Source organism: Setaria viridis, chromosome 9 (assembly GCF_005286985.2).
Source record: "Setaria viridis chromosome 9, Setaria_viridis_v4.0, whole genome shotgun sequence".
Classification (NCBI taxonomy): Eukaryota; Viridiplantae; Streptophyta; class Magnoliopsida; order Poales; family Poaceae; genus Setaria; species Setaria viridis.
The window spans coordinates 30146677-30163997 of NC_048271.2; the positions used below are offsets into that span (position 1 = coordinate 30146677).

The following is a 17321-nucleotide window of genomic DNA, read 5'->3' on the forward strand; positions in this document are numbered from 1 at the left end:
GCATGGCCATGCTACGTACGGTTAAGAGTTAACCTACAAAGAGATTCCGAATCACAGGATCGAGAAAGAGCGGTTGGCTTGAAGCTAGACCAAAAATCGCGAGACAAAGGGAATAGCATGTATATTATGTTGTGATAGTTCGTCTGATATGATCTTCGTGTGCGTATAGGAGTTGTCACGTCTTGCTAGAGGCCGCTACCGACTATTGGGCCGAGTAGGAGTACTCGGGCCATGTCTATACGTATCCGAACCCATAGGGTCACACACTTAAGGGGTTGGAAGCCAAATTCGGATGTGATCCGAGTTGGATTAGGTTTAGAAGTACTAATGGGCCTCGGACCCAGAGGCCCGTCAGGAACCTCTATAAATAGAGGGGTGGGGGCGCCCTAGGGTTTACACCTTTTGGCGAAACACATCTGCCGCGCCTCCCACACCCTCGCCTGTTGCAACTCGCGGATCTAGCAGTCCGGCTTGCGACGCTTCCTCCCTGCACGTGTGGATACCTTGGAGGTGTTGCACCTGCAGCACTTGGACGAGCCGCCGATGAGCCACGACGAGCCGACGACGAGCCGCGGCACGAGGGCGATCTTGCTGCACGTGGACGAGCTGTTGAGGAGCTGCTGGACACTGACGTGATCGACTACGTACGACTACGTTGATTGTCTTCGCTGCATCGACGCAAATCTACATCTTCCGCACCAGTAGTGCGTCGAGTGGTAATCCCGTGATCCTTATACGGCAGTTCTTCCTGATTTTACGTGGTAGAAATTTTAATTTGCGCTAGTGTAGCCTACCTCGTATCCCAACAGAGGACTCTGGCTTAGGTTCTTGGCCACCTCCTGCTGTCCTGCATGGAACTGCAACCACCTCCCTTCCGGTTGCCTCCTAGCGCAGATCTGCTCCTTCAGAATCAGTCCTAGCTCTGGTTATTTGAGCTCGAAGTAAGAAAAACTATGGAATACCCTTTTTCTTCTATAATTATCTGATTCCTATCAAATCATTCTTGGCGGCAAATCTTTCTTTGATCTATTAGCAATAGTTAGTCTCTCATCTTAAGTTTCAATCTGTGGCACCATATTTTTCTCTCTGTTATTTCGGAGTACGTAATATAATACTGAATCAAAATATGGCCTATTAAAGTCCACTATTGCCTGCTAAAGTTAGTGTCGTATGTAGTTGTTCAAAAAAAAAAGCTCATGTATATTGCAATTCAAAATAGCAGTAGTTGTTCTTTGCTATCAATCTTCCAAAAGCTTGAAGCTGAGCTCCATAGCTTTAACAACAAATGTACAGTAGCTATTAAATCTTCCAAAAGCTCGAGACTGAGCTTCATAGCTTGAACAAACATTAATAAATGTACAGTAAAAATAAGGATCTTTTCAATTGACAAGGAGATATTGTCATCTTTTGGCGCAAGAATATTGATAAATCAATCCTCTTTTAATAACCAGGCCAATAAGGATGTAAATGTTGTTTGTATTTCTACGCCACTCAGAGAAAAAGTTCCATTATTCCTAAAAATTTAAAACATTTTTCATAACTAATTTTATCATGAATAAGAGTCACCATTTCTGTTGGGGTAAGAAGAAAAATTCCCTGATTGGATTAAAGTACAGAATTATTTTGTGTATTCGTTGTCAGGCCCAGCAAGAGAATCCAAATACAGCTTGGAATCCCTCTTTCTTTCATAAATAATTGGTACATGTGTGCCCAAACTTGAAGCCTCTATGAACTGTAGAAAAATCTTATGGAATGATCCAAGATGTTCAAGATTATTTTTGTCTTTGGTGGATGATGACAGGGTCATTGTGGCTCCGGTTGAGCATTTGTTGCCATGGAGTGCCTCCAGGAACGCTTTAGCATTCATACAACCAACATGGATATTTGTTACATTATTTTAAACTAGCATTCTTGGTCCTTTACTCACTTGAATAAGCTATTGTTTCTTTTTTCTTGCAGATTATTTCACTGTCAGTAAATGACCTGCTCGCAGGCTGCAGTTTTATGCGCAGTGATGTTTATGATGGAGGCCGGTTATCCTATTATCATGGCATGGCGCTACTTTTTTCAAAATGATCTTGTCACATATGAGATATTAGTCTACTTCTACTTTCTGCAACTTGACTGCCTCTGTATGCTCCAGCAGTATCCTACTGTTTGAAGAAATTTTCTTCACTATATCTGCTAGAAGATTATAGGGTAAATCTGAACTGTGATAACTTTTTTCCCTCCCAAAACAGTATGACAGTAGTATAAGCAAATCGTAATCATCGATTGTCTAAAATAACATAAGCTTCTACAGTCTCTTTTATGCAATAATGAGTAACAATAATGAGTAACACATAAGAATTTTGCAAAGAGAACCTGTCATATTATTTTTAATAATCTAAGGCATGATTCATCATGATCTTCCACAGTTTGAACTGTTGATTTTATTGAAAAGTTTTTTTTGTAACACACCATTCGTCCAATTTTATTGACTTCTACAGGGACAACAATCTTAGCCCTTTGGTTTTAATGGTAGGTTTCACAGGTTCGCTTCTACTTGCTATTATGGATTTTATTCCTTGCTCTTAGCTACAACCACTAAAAAATAGTGTAGCTAGATAAAAATGATTCCCTTATTTGTTTCACCTTCTCATGATCTTATTATGAATTTCATCTCTTCTTGGCTATATGTATTCCTGGCAAATATAGCTAGCTGAAAAAATTACGTTCGTGTTGCCTTTGGATGTTTGATGAAATACAGGGCCTTGGATTACTAGCGTGCTCATCATGCTGCCTGACATTGGCATCCATCCCCATGTTTTAGAGTGATCCAATATGCATCCATGGCTGTGATCTTCTCCTTGACAATTCAGAGTGATCCAAGATGCATGGATCCATGGTTGTTTCTACAATATGATTTTGTTGGCCTTCCCTAGATGTGAAGGGCGTGACCATGAAGATTTGATTAGTTCCTGATTGACCTCCTCCTCTCCTTTAGATTCAACAATTCAGAGCTGAAGGGACCAGTTAAGTCTTTCGTGGGATACTGTTTGGTCAGATATTACAAAATACATATTGGATACAGTGCACATATTGTCATGTGCTTCATTTTTGACAATAGATTGCTTTTATTTTTTAATTTTCCTCTTAAGTTTAGTTATGTAATACCGGTGTTTTTTTAATCTAAGGAATACTTCCTCCGTCCGAAATTACATATCCTTTTGGGTTAGCACGGGTACTTTAAATCTAAGGAATATAGATTTTGCTAATCTGCCGTAGCGTTAGAATAGGCATTGTACTAGTGTGGTAAATATACAGGAGCATTTCTAAAGCTGGCATTTGAATGCTAGCCCTTCGTAAGGATGTCAAAAAAATAAATATCCCAGTGGCCAATAGGTGGTTGAGGGGGACAGACCTGCTCGGCATGCTGAAACACCGATCCGAGGGCGGTGGCCTTCTCAGAAAGGTCATCCAGCTTCTTGGCCAACGATGCCACGGTTGCCCCACTTGGCCAGATCTTGGAGCCTGGTAGCGAGCGGAGAGTTCTTCCTCTTAGTTTTGGGGACACAGAGACACGGAACCAGAGTCCATAGCAATCCTATACCAATACGTCACAAAGAGGGCGTGATTGGTGGAAAGACGTAACCGGGGGCGTGGTTTAGGCTTCAGCCGCGAGGTGCAGGACAACGAGGTACTACTTTATGCAAGATTTGGACATCAAGCTTCTGCATTGAATAACACGGAGGACCTGAGAAATCTGCTTAACTCCAGTGTAAGCTTCAAATCGGCTCGCGAGTGATGCAAGGCATGCCAATCAATTTGACTTGAAAATTAAAAGGTAAACATTAAATTTTTGAGCTGATCGGCAGCGAAGCCTTTCGAACTCATGGGTAGGCGTTCTTGAATAAACACAATAACAGATAGATATTTAATATAAGCATGCAGTGTAAATAAAACATTAATGACATGTGCCATAGGCTATGTCAACCAACGGGCTAAGATAAAACATTGTAACACAACAGCCACAAAAGGGAGTCCTTGTTAACTACATACTTACCAGATAAGCTAACGGATCTAGCCAATATCTTGATAAGTGTATTGAACTCAGACAAGGTAATACGAATGAGAGGACATTGGCATCAATCTACTAACTTAAAAGATTAGAACGTAACAACAAGGACCAGCCGATGCTAACCCTACACAAGCCAGATACATTAACATATCTTAATTAATATCTTGATAAGTGTATTGAACTTAGACAAGATAACACGGATGAGAGGGCATTAACTTCAATCTGTCAACATAAAAGACTAAAGCATAATCACCAAAAGTCTCTTGGCTACCGCTTACAAGCCGATTAAGATAACAAAATATAATCAATGTCATGACCGTGTATTGAACTTAGACAAGGTAACACGGTGAGAGGGCATTAACTTCGACCCATTAATCTTAACAGACAAGTTCGCGGTAACAAGGCCTCGTACGTGCCCCTATCGGTTCAATGATGTCCTCACACTTCTGCGAGATACGGATAAAACCCAACCCAGGCATCATCTCTCAATAGTAGCATGCTGACATCAGAGGTCAGACAGTTAGCAATACGAGGGGCAGGAGTAAAGAAGGGGTAAAGATCTATCGGACCTAACATGTGTAAAACAATAAAAGCATGCAAGATCTACCAGCCGATACGATCTGATAACTGGAACGTTAAACAAGGCAAGAGAACTGATTAAGATAACCTAACCAGATCTAAGTTGTTCGATAACTTGAGCAACATTGAAAACAAGTAGAATATTGGACAAAATCTAGAAAGTTCTACTTGCAATCTAAGATAACTCGATAACTAGCCACATGATAATATCAAAATACAAGACTTAACTTAGAAAGTTCTAATAGAGGCCGTAATGACTGAGTGACGGTACTTACAAGCTCGCCCGATTCAGCCTTGCGTGCTAGAAGGAACTCGTCGAATCTACTCTACTCCTACTCCTAGGATTTTAGCGGCGTGACGTCGAAAGGTTGTATTAATTGATTGATTGAGAGATCTCTTTACAATAATCAGGGAGTACATATTTATACCCTGAACTAACAACTACTAATCTGGTAGGATAATGACTCGTACAAAATTTCCCTAGCAATAAAAGAAAATATTAAAATACATGGACTCTAATTTCCCTTACGTAGAGTCACGATTCCATGCAAGTTCCCTACTGATGCCAGCTTCTTCCTTATCCAATACGTACTGCAACTCCATCGGTACCATCTTCCAAAAACCATGCAAGTCCTCGTATGGCACAATTACTCCACACGCATACCAAAAACCATGCAAGTCCTCATATGGCACAATTACTCCACACGCATATGCATGCATCAGCCACATTAATCTATACCTAATATAAAAGAGCGGTTGTTTCTTCCAACTGTCATGGTCATTTTGCAAAAAAGTCCCTCAACTTTCATGGAATAAACCCGCAGTCCAAATTTGGAAGCAAGGGGAGCTCGGGTGGAAAAAGAAGGGAAGGGAGGGGGATAAAGGGGAAAAAGCTTCTCCTTTCTTCAAACCAGAGAGACGAACGAGAGGGATTGGGTGCGGACGGCGGCCGGAGCAGGGTGCCCCGCTGCTGCCACTGCGCGCCTCGGCGGCGAGATCGGCCAGGCGTAGATCCCACTTGTTAGAGGGCTTTATCCCTCGTCTCCAAACTCCAGCCAGAGGAGGTGCTGGTCCTGGACGCGGTCTGGAGCACATCGTACAGGGGCCGGCTCGCGGTCGATGAGCCCGTGAAGGGGAAACTGGAGACCCGCGTCGCACAGTGGCAGGGTGGGGTGGGCGCGGCCAAAGCCGTGGTGGCGCTGGCCCCGCCCGGGAGCGTGGTGGACGGGCTAGGCGTGGTGGTGTTCGTGGAGTGCGAGATCCGGGGCAAGGCGGCTAGCATGGTGGTGACGTGGCCAGCGGGCACGAGGCCCGCAGAGTTCGGGGTCATGCGGCGCGTGGCAGTGGAACTCGGCATCGACACCGCGAAGATCACAGCCAGGGTCTCCGGCCGGGCTGAGCTGGATGCGTTGTACACTTAGGATTGAGATGTTCTCTGTTACCGCTTCTGATTCCGTTGGCTGTGTTGTTGAGTCATTTGACGAGTTGGGTTTAAGACAATTTGGGGAGAAATATGAGATGTATCAGACGAGTTTGGGGTGATTTGATATATGAATGAATCTTTGGATATGCGGATGAACAAATTCTGATCTCACTTGTGTCATTGCTGCCGTACTGAAGCTGCCTTGCTTATGCTTGATGACCATGAAAATTGGTTGCCAGCCAGACAGCCACTCCATTTTCTGATGAATGTTCAGTGAAGGCTTGCTGGACTTCCCTTCCTCACTTCGAATTGATTTGATTTGCCTGAGATTCACAACGTGCAACCTAATTTTGTAGGTGAACCCTGGCTCTCTGTTGTTGAGGAGCCAAGCCCCTGAGTTTATAAATTGAACTCCGATTTGCCAGGATGTTGTGTTCAATGCAGTTGTTTCTTCAGTTAAAAAAATCAGCTTACATATAGTAGTAGCAGCAGCTTGTGGCATCATTGTAAACACACAGACTGCTAATAAGCGCGAATTAGTTGGGTGTTTCTGTTTATAGACTCAACACAGCAATATAACACATTGGATAGTGTTTCCTGCAATTTGTACAAGTGGAATCGAGTAAAAATAAAACACAATAAAATAAGACAGAGTAGTGACATTTAAGCATATTTGAAATAAGATGCTATATTAAGATTTAAACACATTGGATAGCGTTCTTAGACCCAATAGCATTTGAAAGCCTGAAACAAACCCGGTCATGGGCTGGGCTATATTTGATGGGTTCCAGGTTGGTCATCTGGATCAACATCTGCAAGCTCTTGTTGATCCAAAGCTGAAAATCTGAAATGAGGACGCTTGCTAGCGGCATCTGTTTAAGTGAATCGCAATGCCAGCTTCAATGTGATTTTAGAGAATTCTCTTGAACGAATCTTTAACGGGAAGGAAAATTCCTGCATTGCGCTTGAACCGTCAGCTTTATGTTGGGTGGATTGGCTGTTTTTCTTATTTGTGTGTGATTGAGTGTAACTTTGTTCAAGAGAATCCACTTGTCTTAACAATGCCTGAATGCTGATGTCGTTAACGTTCCAGGAGCACCTGGAGTCCTGGAGGAGCAAATGTTGGTAGCAAATGGCAATTGCAATGCCAGTGATGCCGATGATTCTTTTGAGTCGTTGTCAGCGAGGAAAGAGACTGTTGAATTGTCCCCGGCTGCGCCGCCCGGCCTCGGCCCCGGCCGCGCTCGAGCCGAGGCAGCCGCGCCGCCCGGCCTGCACCCGCCGCCCGCCTCGGCCGAGGGAGAGGGAGTGGGGGCCGACCGAATCTGGCGGAGGAGAAGGAGAGGGAGGAGAGAGTGGGAGGAGAGGAGGTGGGGGCCGGAGGGAGGAGGAGAGGAGGTCTGTGGGCGTTGGAATTAAGGAGAGGAGGCTTGAGCGTTGGAATTAAGGAGAGGGAGGAGAGAAAGCGGGGCGCGCGCGTTGTGTGTGCGAGTACGGAGGGCGTTTTATCCAGGTTGGAAACACCAATCGGTTTAGTCCCGGTTGGTAGTTGCAACCGGGACAAAACACCCTACCAGATTCCCGAGGGCCAATGGCCTTTACAACCGGGACTAAAGGGGTTCTTTAGTCCCGGTTGATATTACCCATCAGGACTAAAGAGCCCCCATCGGTAGCCATCGGAGACTGATTTAACTCTCTTGCTGCAATAAAAAATATTTTAATTTAATGACTATTTGAGTTGAAGGAAATAATTAAGTCAAAATTCTTTTGGTTTTCTATTAAATGTGTAGACATCCAATAACAATAAGTGGAATAAAAATTTAGTGATGAAAATAAAAAATATTATTAGTTTGAAAAATACAATTGATGTTTTACTGTAGCGGATATTTTTTACTAGTCAATTAAAATAATTGCATGCATCATCCATGGCCTCCATTTAATCTACCCGGCCAAACAATAAGTCCGAGCATGAGTCCTTGTAGCTTGTTCACGTCAAGGCACAGAGATATAATCTCCGTAACTGATGGAAACAGCTTCTCATCGTTGCTTGTGACTCCTGGAGATGCACAATAGCAGCCGACTGTTTACTCCAGATCTAATGAGATTTTGCAGGCTAAAATCCGGTGTCAACAGATATCTAATGCCCGCCTAGGACTCAGTTTATATATCACCGGAGCCCGGCCACAAATATCCCTAACAAACCAACTAATTCACTTAACCAAACCGATCACGAGTACTCTTCTATCTTAATTTAATTCTTTATATCTCCACGCATTGGTGTTTCAACCGCCGGCTGGAAGAACCTGCTCCTTCTTGCGCCGGGCAACGGACATAATGCAATACCCGCAAGACAGTACTTCAACTCGCGTCCCATATAACATGAACCCGCGTCCCATATAACATGAACCCAGTCCATTAGCAACATTATGTCACTTGATCATCTCTCTGTCTCACAGCAAAATAAAGCTAGCATCGGCCAAAATTCACCAAGCATGACCACCCATGGAAGGCTCCAGAATTAATTGGTCTTCCCATTACCACATATTTTAATTTGTCCCCAAGAGCCCATAGGAGACCACAACTTGAACATGTACCACATTTATCTTGTATACAGTAATAATACTACCTCCTAGTTAATTGTGGTGAGTGGGGCTCTCTGGGTTTCTGGAGTCGTCGACTGCTTCCCATTTCCATTTAGCTCAAGCTTCGTCAGTGCTCTGCTGTCCCAGAATGTCTTCACCAGATCCTCAAGAGGCGGGGTTACCAACTCCCCAATTGATTGGCTGCTCGGAACCTTAATCTCACGCCTTCTCGGTGTTGAACAAGTCACTTCATCCACCTGATTCATAAACACAAAGAGCTCATTATTAGAAAAGTAAGGGATCAGCATGTGACAGCAGGTAAACAAACTACTCCGATAGTCCGATACATATGTGCATATACTATGCCCAGTAGACTATTATTGCTAACCGTGTAATCATCTCCTAGACATCTGTTGGCATTCCCTGTGATTACTGTTGTCTTCTCACAGTGACCATGTTGTAAGTCATGGAGTTCTGCTCTGGATGTCATCGTGATAGATTTCACATTCTCACAAGTGCCATGGTCCAATTTTAATGCATCTGGCAAAACAAAAGAAAACATATATAGGAATTTTAGACAACACAATACGCATACTACATAGTTTGCAACATAAGAGGCAACACAGTAGAAATAGTACCGTCGATAGAACAAAGGAGATATTTGCTTGAAACATCATTATCTTCAAATCCAGCCATGACAGCAGATGAAAATCTTGCATTAAGTTGGTTGCTCTCCTCAGTTCCATCACTTCATTCAGAGGGCACATGTTATGTTTAGCATACAGCAAGTTCAAGTTGCTTCTCTTCAAACAATTTATTAAACAAAACAGTTTTAGATTGTTAGTATTAGTTACCTTATGACTGAATTGGTGGCTTCTGCATGGCTTCTTCCAAGTGCCAGTACTGAATTTTGAGCAGTACTCCATTGTTCTGAGCATGATTGTACCCTTGTCTTGCTGCAGAATAAATAAATCATATGTGAGGTTGACATGTTTCAAGGTTCTGATGAAATCAGCAATTCAACTGTCAAAACAGACACCTTACCATTGCTCAAGATTCTCTGCCAAGAAGCACTTCTTCTGTTCAATAGAAGATACATTTTGATGGAATGCCTCTTCAGTTCTCTGCATGTAGGCTTCCCATTGCCCTTTCATAGAAGATGTGAAATCATGAAGCTTGGTAGTTTCAGTTTGTAAGTTGTCAGAACGCTCAGAAGCAGCCCTATTGAGGCTGCATATGTCATCTCGAACCTAGGGAAATGACACACATATCAAACTCATATCAGTGGCTGGTTTCCAGCTGTTCACAAGTAGAGGGATGGTTCTCTTTGAAGAACTTCTTTTTGTGAAGAAATTTGACTAGTATGACCCAATAACAAAATGCATTGGCTTGTGGTGACAAGCTCCACAGCAGTGACATGTACACTATTTGGCATCGTCCAGGTATTGAAGCAAATGAAGTTTGAGAAGGAATTGAACTCATGAACAAAAGTCATGCTAATACTGTGGAGTAGAGTATGCATACCACGTTTTTCTTTCTAGCATTTGATTCTGCTAGTAACCCTGCTACCTTCTCCATCAAGTACTTCTCTTCATCAGCAACAATGGCCTTGAATCAATATCATGTCATCAGATAACAAATCTTAAAACGACCTTACAAACTAATAAGAAACATACAGAATATGTGACTGCAGCAGAAGATTACCTCAAACTTCTCCTGAAGCTGGAAGAGTTGCTTTTGATGTGCCATCTGTGATTCTTCCAAAACCTTCTTGAGCTCCAAAGCATGAGAATCTATTGTTCTGAAGAAGTTCATTGTAGTTGCAGAAACAGACTTTGTTCTCTCTAAGTTTCTGGAGATTTCCTGTATGAGTTAATTTCATTTTCTTAAAACTACTGAAATCAACTGTAGAGTGTAAATGGGTAAAAAGTAAGCATTATGATAAATGATGAACCTCATGCTGCTGATCAATAAATGTACAAAAGTTCATTTCTTGCTGAGAAAGCCCATTTTGAAGTTCGGCGAGTAATTGGTCAGCATCAACCAACAGGCCCTTCATGCACTGCACCAAGGATTTTCAACATATGTTCAGAAAATAAACTTTCACGGGAATAACAATCAAGATGGTCAGCACAATGTAAGAAAATGAAAGGATAATTAAGTACACTTACATCCTCAAGGCCAGATGTGTGTGTGATAACTTGCGAATTAAGGTTTTCAAAGCTCAACTGATATTTTTGCTTGAGTTCATTTGCAAAACCATGCAATTCTGTGATCCTAGAATTGAAGGTCTCTTTGAGCTTTCTTACATGTTCTTGAAGTCCTCCAGCAACCTAAGCAAATGTGGCATGTTAAACTCATACAAATAGAGAATACACTGGTGGCCACATGTTCGCTTGTTGATGTACCTTGCCCTTTGAGGAGAGAAAAGATTTCATCTCTTCTTCGAGTGATTTTAGTAGGCTCTCCTGTTGATAGACTGAGGTTGAGACTGTTCTATGTAAGAGACTCATGTCTTGAGTTAGCTGAGAATGGAACTGTTGAACTATACTTCTATTTGCATCTTCAATCTTTTCCTTCCTTTCTGAAATCGACGACATGCATGCATATAAATCACACAATCTAAATTGTAAAGGGAAGGAAGGGGAAATCAAGACAAACCTAATTTTGAAAATAGCCCATATAGATCGCCTGCTGTATTCTCCAGCTCAGATCGAAGTGTTTGTGCTTCACCAACAAGAACTTTTTCTGAAGAGATTAAAAAAGGAAGGAACTAGTAAGTACAATAAATAACTTCAGTCTTCAGACAAAAGCCTTAAAATATTCTGGAACTACAAAAAAATACAGTGCAAATATCTCGAGACAAACTGGAATGAAACAAACAGTACTGCATTTTATAACTCACAAGCATTCTCTATACTGCAAGCTAGAGAATATATACATCTCGTATGCAAACTAATACAGAAATCAATGAAGCCTTTATTATGATAAGCTTCAACCTTGACGAGACAAATTCTAACCTGATTTAAGAAGATTTTCTATCAAATACTGCTTCTCCTTAATTTTATCATTTGCATGCATGTATCTCTCTTCAAGATCTGCTAGGGTGCACTCAGTTTCTTTCATCTTTTTCTGCAAAACAATGGGATATTATAAATAATACAAACAACATTATTTTATCAGCAGAGGAAAATAAGACAATACAGCACGTGTACCTGTAATCTCTGAATTTTATCAGTTAGATCTGCACTCAAAAGTTTCTGAGATTCATAGAGTCCTTGAAGTTCATCTAATTGCTGTAACAAGTAAGATTCGGAATTGCAGCATTAGTTTTTCCAGCAAGCTGCACATCCTCCCAACAGAATTAAAGGCATACCTTATCTTTTGATTCCAAAACAAGTTCAAAACGATCCAGTTTCTCTGACATAGCCTGAAAATTTTCTAAGTCATACTACAGAAGAATATGCACAACCTAGTGTCTGCATAAGCAGTACTGAGCATAGTACCTTCTTCTCAGCTTCATCTGCTAAGTATTGTTCCCTCGGAATATAAACACCATTTTTCTCCCTCGTAGCAAATAGTTCTGCTCAAAAAGGGGAATAAATTTAGTAATATAGCAGCTTAAAGTATGTGGCTTTCAAATGATTTTAAAATTGATGGACTAGAAGATTAAGGAGAATGATCGCAGATTTTAGTGAATCTACAAGGAAGATCCAAAATCTAGAAACATCCTGCATAGGCCTAGCATTTATTGCATCCATGATCACTAAATTTGGGAATGTTCCAAACAACTGGGTAGGTGATTATTTTGTTAACGGTGTTCAGGTACGTGGAGTCAAAAAATTCTGAATCCAGAGGAGATAAATAAGACACAATGAAGCATTCACCATATTTGGTGGATTGTATAGTAAGAAAAGTTTCATCCAGCAGTAATCATGTTTCGCAGAATATTCTTCAATTCATTTTTAATTCAAGAGCACAAGATTAACTTTTGCACATGCTTATATAGGAAATGGCTGTGTTGTAGTTTTCTGAAGTTCTCAACCACCAAGCAATGTTGAATGCTTGTATGAAGAGAAGGATACCTTGCTTAAGACGGTCCATTTCGAAGTACAAATCTTTGATGAGAGCAGATTTCATCATCTTTTGATTGACCTGGAAATCATGGGCATATTACTAAAATTTAATTACTGAAAATAAAAGATTGCATTGCCATTAATGATAAGTTGGCATATCAAAGAGAAAGCACAACCTCTGGCTTATTCTTGATATGTTTTGCTCGATGTGCATAATCCAGTGTGCTTAGCGTCTCCTCAAGGCAGTGTACTGAAGGTGCAATGGTTGCTATGATGCAAGTCTTTGTCTTTCCTCCCAAGGAATCCCTTAACAATCTTGTTAACTTGCTATCTCTGCATGAATAACACCCAAATATCAGATGACAGAGCAGATTAATAAAAAACCATCAGAAAAGCTAATGTTAGCTTGACCTGTATGGTATGTGTCCGGAGTGCTCAACAAGAGTATTAATGACACGCCCAAGTGTAAGCAGACTCTTGTTGATTTCTCCGGCTTCGCGTGCTCGCCCCTGCAAAAAACACATGTCAGCAGTGTAAGCATTGCTCACTAGTGGCTTGATCATGGTATTTAGGCAAGGGATGAAAGGCAAGAACCAAACTTACATCTCTAGCACCAGACCTAGATATGTTTTCAGAGCCAGCAAGGTCAACGAGATTAAGCTTTCCACACTTTATCATTTCCTCACCCTCAGGTGTGCATTCCTTAATATGGATGGTGATAGAGAAAATAGAGTGTGAGCGACTGCTTTGCTTGTTGAGGAGAGTTTCAGCAGTTTTTCTCTTTGCAGAGCCTCTGTCCAGTATCCTGTAGATCTCAGCAGCTGAAGAAACTAGCTCTTCCTCAAGTCCCCTAACAAAAACTCCTCCCTTGCCATCCTCCATGAGTGCCATGGGCTTCTTTGATTTGTCATCAGAGAATTTAGATTCCTCCGGAGCAAGAAGGTCAGTTAGTTCCTCATTATACAACTCAAGAAAAGAAACCTTCATACTGTATTCAGCACTCTGTTCCTCGAGGATATCAAATATGCGCTTGACAGCCCTTGGAATGACACCAGCATCAGATGGCAAGTCACCATTCTAGAGAAATGCAGGTGGAGTTATTACCTCAATTGAAGCAACAAATTGCATCATCATAAACATGTGTGGTGTGTGAATATAATAATAGTTACCTGTGCTTTGCTCCCTCCTCCTCCTTCCATGGTGTATGTTTTGCCAGTTCCGGTCTGGCCATATGCAAATATTGTGCAGTTGTAACCGTCCAAAACCTCGTTGACAAGCGGCACAACAGCGTGGTTGAAGACATCTTGTTGTTGAGACTTTGGTCCAAACACCTGTGTATTTGTCATGAGCTTATTAAGCTAATGTTGTATGTAGGAAACAAAGAGCATGAAGTAAAAGACGGACGTGATGGCAGTTTGCATATGAATAACAAGTAGTGGTAGAGGTGACCTTGTCGAATACAAAAGTGCGATCGATCTGCTTGTTTGCAATGTTCTGGGCAACGGAGACCTCTCGCCTCTGTTCATTGCAAGTGATGACCACGGGAGTGCTGATCCGGCGTTCCTCCTCGCTCAATGGCCTATTCGATGCAGTGAGTGAGGTTAAATCGATGAGCGAGTAGTGAGTGAGATTAACGATAAAGCGGAGTAATGAACAGTAGCAGTGGGGCTTGAATTGCATTAATTTGCGTAGGGTGGATCACAGACAAGACAACATATGTACATACTACAGCTAGTCGATCCTTGACCCTGCCTATAGAACACTAATAGATGCATTAATAATAACAAGAAGCGGTCGAGCAACGTATGGAAATAGCGTGTGGACAGTTACCTGCATCTGAGGAGGACCTGGACGTTGACGCCTCCGGGCCCGGGCCCCTTGGAGGAGGAGGCGGTGGCTTTGGGGGTGGAGGATTCTTGCTGCTGGGTGGCCTGGGCAGCGCTGCTGCTGCTGCTGCCATAGAGGAGAGGGGCCCGATCCCGATCCCTATGCCTTGGGGTGGGCTTGTGAGCGGAGGAGCTCCTGGGCGTGAGGGAGGGGGACGGCGACATGGAGACGTAGTCGACGGGTGCTCCGCCTCGGCGAGGGGTCGAGGTAGACGCGGAGGTCTCCATGAACTCGTCGGCGGAGGGAAAGATGGGAGGGGAGGACGGCCGGCCGATCGAGCGAATCGGAGATGGGAAATGGGGGGTTGATTTGATTTTGAATGGGAGGAGCGTCGCAGAGGGTAACGGTGGCCGGCCGCCGGCACGACGAATGAATAAAAAAGACTTCCTTCTTGGTGGGCCTCGGATTCCAAATTTCCAACGGACCGGACCGGGGACCCCACTTGGTTGAGTTCCGTTCCATTCCACCAAGAAGTTTGAACTCCCGACCGTTGCTGCACGCAGACGCAGCAGAGCTTCATTTGGTCGGATTTAGTATTTAAATTTACAGTATTATGCAATGCTTCTTGATTACTAGACTAATTACCTAACAGCTTAGCTTAGCCCTGCCATATAATCATACTGCTATATACTGACAGTAATGGTCTACTACTTAGGCATTCTCCAATGATTAAAGTCACATACTAGCACATACAAAGGGGGCGTTTGGTTCCCTTTACTATTTTTAGCACGTGTCACATAGCACGTGTCACATCGAATGTTTAGATACTAATTAGGAGTATTAAACGTAGACTATTTACAAAACCCATTACATAAGTGGAGACTAAACGGTGAGACAAATCTATTAAGCCTAATTAGTCCATGATTTGACAATGTGTTGCTACAGTAAACATTTTCTAATGATGGATTAATTAGGCTTAATAGATTCGTCTCGCCGTTTAGCCTTCACTTATGTAATGGGTTTTGCAAATAGTCTACGTTTAATACTCCTAATTAGTATTTAAACATTCGATGTGACAGGTGCTAAAAATAAGCAAGAGTAACCAAACCAGACCTAAGAGATAGTGTAAAAGATATGCTCTCCAATAATTAAAGTGAAAACTAGCTTTTATGCATATATAGCCCCACGCGCCAGCCCCACCTAATTTAGGGATGCGTGCATGAAACTATCTCTTAAACAAGACATAACTCCTCTTTCTCTTTCTTCTTCCACATGAGTAAAAATATGATATTGTATATGTAGTACGAGCTAATTGAGTTGGTACTATTGGAGGCGGCCTTATACTAGACCAGCGAAAACTAAGGCCCGTTTTCTTCCACTGACTTATTTTTAGCACCCGTCACATCGAATGTTTAGATACTAATTAGGAGTATTAAACGTAGACTATTTACAAAACCCATTACATAAGATGAATCTAAACGGCGAGACGAATCTATTAAGCCTAATTAGTCCATGATTTGACAATGTGTTGCTACAGTAAACATTTGCTAATGATGGATTAAGTAGGCGTAATTAGGCTTAATAGATTCGTCTCGCCGTTTAGATTCGTCTTATGTAATGGGTTTTGTAAATAGTCTACGTTTAATACTCCTAATTAGTATCTAAACATTCGATGTGACACGTGCTAAAAATAAGTCACCGGAAGAAAACACCCCCTAAGTATAGACCAGCTAAAACTAATAAAAAGTTGGCTAATATTAAAAAGCAAGATAGTGAAAGGCTAGACTGGTAATTGTCTATTATACCTTCACTTTGAATACGGCTCACTCTCCCAATGTTAGGGGAATTTTAGTCTTTTGCAATCTAGTACTCTCTCCATCCCAAATTATAGATTATTTAGTTATTGAAAAGTTGTATTCCTTGTTAATTTTTTACTAGTGCTATAGTATGAGTTACACACTCTGCTAGTGAGATGGGACTGAACACATAACAGAACAGATTATTGCATATTATAGATTGACAAAATGAGTTCACGAGCAAGACCTCCTTCAGGCCTGGTTTGGTTCGGTTGCTTATTTTTAAGCACCCGTCGCATCGAATGTTTAGATACTAATTAGGAGTCGCCAGTTAGCCTCCACTTATGTAATGGATTTTGTAAATAGCCTACGTTTAATACTCCTAATTAGTATCTAAACATTTGATGTGACACTTGCTAAAAATAAGCAAAGGGAACCAAACGCCCCCTCAATCTCCATCCTCATGCCACACCCGTCCTCTTAATAATTTGATTGTTTGTGCTCACGTCCTAGAGATCAAGGTATAAGGCGCCTCTACCATCCGACGATACGTTTTAACTTCAAAATCTATTCGGTAAACCGTGACGTTGTTTTTTTAACCTTGTGAAAGTAAAGTATGTGCACACGTTCATGTTTACCATAACATAAATAAAATATAGAACCAGAGAGGGTTCAGGCCTTCAAGGTGTACCCGAGGTTTGGGGCTATATCAGAGAGGGAAAAGTCCTATATTACCTTACTATAGTACAAGTTTGATTTTCAACCCATAAACTACAAAACCAGACAGGAAGAGTCATCCAACTGTCAAAAACAGGTAAAATTTACCTTTTGGGTGGTTATAAGGGTGGTTTTGCATTTTTTAGAAATTTAAAGAGTTTTGATTTAATAAAAAACATAACTAATTCATTTCAAATAAAAAAAATAAAGTTGGTACCAAAAGTTTTCTAAAAATGTAGAATATTTGTTGTAGGTTATTTG

General features: G+C 41.7%; 1 protein-coding gene across 1 annotated transcript; it reads right to left on the bottom strand.

The window, feature by feature from the left end:
- Positions 1–8415: 8415 nt before the first annotated feature.
- On the bottom strand, positions 8416–14972 carry LOC117839504 (kinesin-like protein KIN-5A). The gene is made up of 22 exons (XM_034719842.2): positions 14551–14972; positions 14170–14299; positions 13890–14051; positions 13324–13797; positions 13132–13229; positions 12897–13053; positions 12730–12799; positions 12151–12227; positions 12021–12074; positions 11860–11940; positions 11665–11776; positions 11306–11392; positions 11053–11228; positions 10816–10977; positions 10599–10706; positions 10349–10507; positions 10169–10252; positions 9689–9894; positions 9499–9600; positions 9283–9392; positions 9033–9184; positions 8416–8901 (listed from the first exon to the last, which is right to left on the bottom strand). Exons 1-22 carry the CDS (start codon positions 14832–14834, stop codon positions 8692–8694), a joined length of 3255 nt encoding a protein of 1084 aa, XP_034575733.1. The 5' UTR covers positions 14835–14972; the 3' UTR covers positions 8416–8691.
- Positions 14973–17321: the final 2349 nt, after the last annotated feature.

Coding starts and splice junctions, on each gene's coding strand:
- LOC117839504 (XM_034719842.2), bottom strand. CDS start 14,834: ATGGAGACCTCCGCGTCTACCTCGACCCCTCGCCGAGGCGGAGCACCC. Junction 14,052..14,169: donor GCACTTTTGTATTCGACAAG/GTCACCTCTACC, acceptor ACAAATACACAG/GTGTTTGGACCAAAGTCTCA. Junction 11,777..11,859: donor ATAAAATTCAGAGATTACAG/GTACACGTGCTG, acceptor ATTGTTTTGCAG/AAAAAGATGAAAGAAACTGA.